General features: G+C 43.2%; 1 protein-coding gene across 1 annotated transcript in view; it reads left to right on the forward strand.

The window, feature by feature from the left end:
• LOC307086014 (lysine-specific demethylase 4A-like) overlaps positions 1–4,438 on the forward strand; it is a 31,454-nt gene extending 27,016 nt beyond the window's left edge. The window contains exons 20-22 of the mRNA XM_079751016.1: positions 352–471; positions 2,058–2,150; positions 3,008–4,438. Of these exons, the coding sequence (XP_079607142.1) occupies positions 352–471; positions 2,058–2,150; positions 3,008–3,145 (351 nt within the window). The 3' untranslated portion in view covers positions 3,146–4,438. The remainder of the gene's footprint in view (positions 1–351; positions 472–2,057; positions 2,151–3,007) is intronic.
• Positions 4,439–6,745: the final 2,307 nt, after the last annotated feature.

Here is a 6,745-nt window from a genome sequence, read left to right on the forward strand (position 1 = left end):
TACCTCTGTGCTCACGGACACCATGAATCCCACATTCCCTCACGTTCGCTTTGGATAAGAGTGTCTGCTAAATGACTAAATGTTAAATAGAATTATCGCTAACATTGTGCTGGTAGGTCAATAACAGTCATCATATTTCCACGGCAGAGTAAACCAGGGAATTACTGGGTAGACGTAGTGTCATCAATGTTGTACTGCCGAGGGGCCTGGAGATGACGATGTGGACCCCTGGGAACCTGAAGAGGATTCATACTGTGCTCATTTGAGAGGTTGATAATATCTTATAATGTGAAGCCTGTCCTGACTCTGTGTGTTTGTGTGTGGGGGGGGGTTTCAATGCTATGCTTCCAGAACCGGGACTGTGTTCGCTTTGGTCCGCCGAGCCAGGGGGACGTGGTCCAGGTCCGCTGGACGGACGGTTTGATATACGGCGCCAAGTTTGTAGCTTCGCACTCCATCCCCATGTACCAGGTACAGTGCCCCCCCCCCCCCATCTGGGCCATGTTCTTTGTTCAACTCAACCCCTCTCAAGGTGCGTCACAACCCTGGCGTCTCTGATATTGCCACAACAAGTCAAGACTTGCAATGGTGGTTATCTCGGCCATGGTTGTTTGCGCAATCAAACTTGTGTACTCGCGCGAGTCGAATATTCGTTTCGCCGTGACGATGTTGCACTCTAAAAAACTTGGCAGTTGCTAACCTATTTCCATCCATTATATCCATATATAACAAGTTTCTGCTCCCAAAGCTATATCTCTGTATCCTCTGACCCAGGTAGGGGCATACAAACTCTCCTGGCTATGTCGCTTTCTCCAATAGTGCCCTTAACAAACATATACACAGGGTTTGATTCTGTGTCCACTCGCCACTACGCATGTTCACTGAGTGAGGGGTGCAGTTACAGTTGTGAGGGCAAGTGATGGAGGCGGTGTTGGTTGATTAACGGATTCTAACAAAGTGGGAAAGCCTGATAAGCAAATGAATTATCTAGCATCCATAACCTTACAATGCTCACCAAGGCTCCTATTGTCTGTCTGAATCGTCAGTAGTATCTATTAAATGAGGAAAGATTTGACTTGGCAAAACCAACCGGTATCCACGCTCAGGACTGGAACCAACCGGTATCCACGCTCAGGACTCGAACCAAACAGTATCTACGCTCAGGACTCGAACCAACCGGTATCCACGCTCAGTACTCGAACCAAACGGTATCTACGCTCAGGACTGGAACCAACCGGTATCCACGCTCAGGACTCGAACCAAACGGTATCTACGCTCAGGACTGGAACCAACCGGTATCCACGCTCAGGACTCGAACCACACGGTATCTACGCTCAGGACTGGAATCAACCAGTATCCACGCTCAGGACTGGAACCAACCGGTATCCACGCTCAGGACTCGAACCACACGGTATCTACGCTCATGACTGGAACCAACCGGTATCCACGCTCAGGACTGGAACCACACTCCTCAGTCTCTTTGAGCGTGCGAGGTGTTGTGAAAACACAGAATCGAATATGGTGGATTTTCTTATTTGATTTATTTCACTACTTGAAAAAGAAGAGCGAAACCCACCTAGCAGGACTGTTTGTATGTGCTTGCTTGTGTTGGACAAACCGAGATAGTGCTATGCCTACTGCTCAGCTTTGGAACGCCCCATACCTCACAAAAGGGGCGAGTTGAACAATAATCATCGCTGCTTTACATCTGGACATAAACCCCCACATTAACCTGGGGTCCTGGCAAACTGCAGAATCATTTACCTTGGTTTTAAACAGTTAATAATTTCTTTATATAGAAATTAAATTACACATAGTGGAAGTGGTTTGTGTGTAAGTGTTTGTTCACACCAGTTGACACCAGTTTCTCTCAAACCTTATTTTAGGTTTTGTTTAATCTGTAAGGAAACTCATTTTTTTGAAGGAAATAAATGGTGACATGATAGAAAAATATCTTTATTTATTAATTTTACAAACCATCTGCATAGACATTAGAAATGAAATTACACATAGTGGAAACTTGTGTGTGTGTGTGTGTGTGTATGTGTGTGTTTCAGGTGGAGTTTGAGGACGGTTCCCAGATCTCTGTGAAGAGGGAGGACATCTACACTTTGGACGAGGACCTGCCCAAGCGTGTCAAGTCCCGACTGGTACGGCCCTGCTTGTCCTCGCACGCACTGTGCTTCAGTTTGTTCACCGTTTTGATGACGCTGTACACCAGGACATCTGCCACTAGTCAGTTAGTTTACCGTTTTGATGACGCTGTACACCAGCACATCTGCCACTAGTCAGTTAGTTTACCGTTTTGATGACGCTGTACACCAGGACATCTGCCACTAGTCAGTTAGTTTACCGTTTTGATGACGCTGTACACCAGGACATCTGCCACTAGTCAGTTAGTTTACTGTTTTGATGACACTACACCAGGACATCTGCCACTAGTCAAAGTACACAAATTCATAGAACAAGACTGAGCACGGCTATTGTTACGTGGGTGGTGTGAATTCATTATGTAACAGTTCATAATATGCCAACTAGACTGACTGAACAATCTGTTAAAAAAGATCCTTAAGGATGAATTATAAATTGCTTTGTTCTCATTAGAAGGTTTAGTCATTCCCCATTCCAACATTAGTATTTCACACATTTTCCTTTTCTTTTTTTTATTAATGCAAATGAATTGTAATCATTTTGTCAAAACGGGCGTCTTCCATGATGGGACTAGGACGTGTTGTGTGTCAACATGTTTTAGTTGACACACAGCACACCCGGAGTGGAGAGATGTGCACCCAAGGATATGAACTTGGTTTGAGACCATCGGCGTCCGTGGTCCAGGAGATGCTATCTCCAATGATCTGATGTAATTTTGTTAGAAGAACCAGGGTCGTTGTGGCAGAGGTTACGTATTTCCATGTACTGAAACCGCACTACTCTCTTGCATTAGAATGGAATTGTGTAGGGTGACATTGCGTGACTTTTGACGTGTGCTTCCCTCTTCGTCCCTCAGTCAGTGGCGTCAGACATGCGCTTCAAGATCTTCACGGAGAAGGAGGTGAAGCAGACGTCCAAGAGGCAGCGGGTCATCAACTCCCGGTACCGGGAGGACTACATCGAACCCATGGTGTACCGGGCCATCATGGAGTAGCTCTGGACAGACAGGAGCCGGTCCCAGGGCTCCGGCGTGGGGCCTGCAGAGTGAAGAGGGCCGGACCTCCGAGCCCCCTGCCTCGTCCTTCTCCCGCGGAGGGAGGCTTCCACAGTCCTTAGGGCTAATTATTTATAAACTACGGCTGGGACTTTCAGTGACATTTCTGTGTGTGTGTGTGTGTGTGTGTGTGTGTGTGTGTGTGTGTGCGAGTGTGCACGCATGTCCGTTTGTGTGTAGGTGTTTGTTCACACCAGTTGACGCCAGTTTCTCTCGAACCTTATTTTAAGTTTTGTTTAATCTGTAGGGAAACTCTTTTTTTTTTTAAGGAAATAAATGGTGACATGATAGAAAAATATCTTTATTTGTTAATTTTACAAACCATCTGCATAGACTTCATACACTGTAAAAATCAGTTAAATCAGTTGAATTTGTTTGGTTACAATATTGGAAATAATGTTTGGTTGATATGGCTGAATTTATGTATAGGCCTATTTCAGTGTATTGAAAAATCCACTCAATAAAAGTCAATGCATCTAGATCTGTGGAAATATTAAACAGAGGAAACCCAAACACAATGGAAAATCCTGTAGGAATAATAACCAGTTAGGCAGTCTTTTTACCTCCCAGGTTTACAGTATAGGAATTAATGAATGAACTACATCCAATATGCAGACTTTGTTGTGTGTGGTTTAACTGTGACGACCAAGCTATATAGACTAGGTTAAGGAGACATGCCTAAAGTCTTATCAGGCCATTTCATATTTATCAACGATGGAATGTATGGATTTCACATTTTGACTGTTTTACCCTATTTATGATTGCTAGGTTGAGTTTGAGAACTCTATTTTGTTTACAAAAGCTTTGCTGGGCATTAAGTGCTAGACGATCTCGGATCTTTATTTTATTTATTTTCTGTGGTTGGGTCAGTATTTAAAATTCTTCTGGTGGACTTGAATGTGCTCTAATACTGTTTTGGGGGGACTGAGTGGTATCCAAGCACTTAGTTAAACGGAAAGCATTCTACCGTAACCCTTATTTCTATTGACCTAACAATGTTTATTGGCCATTGTCTTTTATCAATTTCAGGTTCATAATGAAATAGATTGCTTTCAATTTTTTTGTTTTACTGGATAACTCGTCCCTGAAGGCCAACGATTAAGCCTCATTAATAGTTAAATTCCGACTAGATTATTAAATGCGTTATTAAAAAATTTAAAATGCGGAGAGGCCTCCACTTTAAATTGATAATTTGTCCACAACTGCTGGTGCTTTGTTTCACTCTGCTGTACCACTCTGTACACATTTTGTAAACTTACCAACTTGAGTAAAGTTTGGACAAAAAAGGATGAGCCTTTGTGTCTGAGAGTAAATCGATTTAAGATGCATCTACCAACATAAGAGCTTGGTACTAATAGTAGGAGTGGAATGCTTCCAGCGTTCAAGGTCTGACCTCATGTTGATGTCTATCTTTCTGCTGAACTGTTCACTTAAATTCCATCTTCTCTTCATGGCCTTAGGGACCTGCATGATGAAACTGCAGGGTGCTATTGAGAATTTAGTAAAAACATGACTCCTGGCCCCTTGGCATTGCACCAACATCTCGTCTAGGAGATAGGTGTGATTGACGCTGGGGAAAAATGCTTTGTCTGCTTTAGTTTATACCCTTCTATATTTGTGGGCATAGTGTTATTAAGTTGTGTAATCAGTTGGGTTATGTAGGAACACTAACAGCATATCAAGGTTTCTTTTGGTTTTATTTTTTTTATGGGCAATTCCATTTTCCTCACCTTGAAAAGTGGTGATAACCGTCCAGGCTATTCGTAGTCTACTTTTTCAGAAGATTTATTTTTTTACAAATGACCACATCTGGTCCAATAAGGTCTCTTTCTCCTTTTCCAAACAACAAAAGGTGGAAGCATCACTTAGGTGGGCGATGAGAGTTTGGTGCACAATGAGGTTGCCTGAGTGTTGTATTGCATACAATACAAACTATAGGAAAGGTATGTGAATAGCACCAAGTCGTCCTTTGGCTGTTGAGATTGGCATTCATCATTGGTTTCATTAGGTTACCTTGCATAACTTTTACATTAAGTCATTTCACAAATGCTTTCATGATCTAGCTCCTTAGTAGCTCCTGATCTAGCTCCTTAGTAGCTCATTATCTAGTTGCTTAGTAGCTCTTGATATAGCTCCTTAGTAGCTCCTGATCTCCTTTAGTAGCACCTGATCTAGCTCCTTAGTAGCTTCTGATCTAGCTCCTTAGTATATCATGATCTAGATCCTTAGTAGCCCCTTATCTAGCTCCTTCGTAGCTCCTGATCTAGCTCCTTCGTAGCTCCTAATCTAGCGCCTTCGAAGCTCCTTAGTAACACCTGATCTAGCTCCCTCGTTGCTCCTGATCTAGTTCCTTAGTAGCTCCTGATCTCCTTTAGTAGCACCTGATCTAGCTCCTTCGTAGCTCCTGATCTAGCTCCTTCGTAGCTCCTGATCTAGCTCCTTCGTAGCTCCTGATCTAGCTCCTTAGTAGCTCCTGATCTAGCTCCTTAGTAACACCTGATCTAGCTCCTTAGTAACACCTGATCTAGCTCCTTCGTAGCTCCTGATCTAGCACCTTAGTAGGTCCTGATCTCCTTCGTAGCCCCTGATCTAACTCCTTCGTAGCTCCTGATCTAGCTACTTAGTAGCTCCTGATCTCCTCAGTAGCTCCTGATCTAGCTCCTTAGTAGCGCCGGATCTCCTCAGTAGCTCCTAATCTAGCACCTTAGTAGCTCCTGATCTCCGTAGGAGCTCCTGATCTAGCTCCTCCACATACAGTTAATTGGTTCTCAAAGCTCATGGTTTTAATGCGATGTTGGATGTGGACCGAACCATCGCTGGTGGGTGAGCAGCATATCCACAGAAGCTGCTCCACGCTAAGATTACCAAAATAGATCTATTGAATAACAGCCCTTATATCTATCGGATAATCTTGACTAACCTATACAGGTATAAGCATAAACCCCTAAAATCTAATTTCCATTTTCTGCGGGAAATGCATTTTCTAGTTCGACATCATCCATGTTATCGATGCTTCCAAACAATTGATCACAGGTGCACGGATGTGTGCGTGTGTGTGTGTGTGTGTGTGCGTGTGCGTGTGTGCGTGTGTGGGGCAGGTCCCGGGGCTGGAGTGTAGTGTGTAGTCCTCTAAGGCCAAATTACATCTTTGCAAGCGTCCTTTTTTTCGTGTGGGCGTAAGTACCCTACTGCACACCGATCGATAGGATGGTTTCTTTCCAGCCCTTGACCAGTTTTAAGAAAATCGATATAATATAGTACAGTACTTAGTAAATCTTATATCTCTTTCTTAAACGTTGAAAGTTATTTGGAAAGAAAAGGGAATTTTAATTCCGGGATATTCTTGTTAAGTTACATCAAGGGTTATAACGCACCTCACTGAAGTGGTTTCACAGTTTGTCAGAGATAATAAAAAAAAAAGGTTATGGTCTATCGTGTTCCTCATTTAATAAATACTACTGACGGTTCAGACAGTGAAATAGGAGCCTTAGTGAGCATTGTAAGGTTATGGAAAACAACTGGAAAATGATAAGCTACAAA

The sequence above is a fragment of the Pollachius pollachius genome (assembly GCF_949987615.1).
Source record: "Pollachius pollachius genome assembly, chromosome: 14".
NCBI lineage: Eukaryota > Metazoa > Chordata > Actinopteri > Gadiformes > Gadidae > Pollachius > Pollachius pollachius.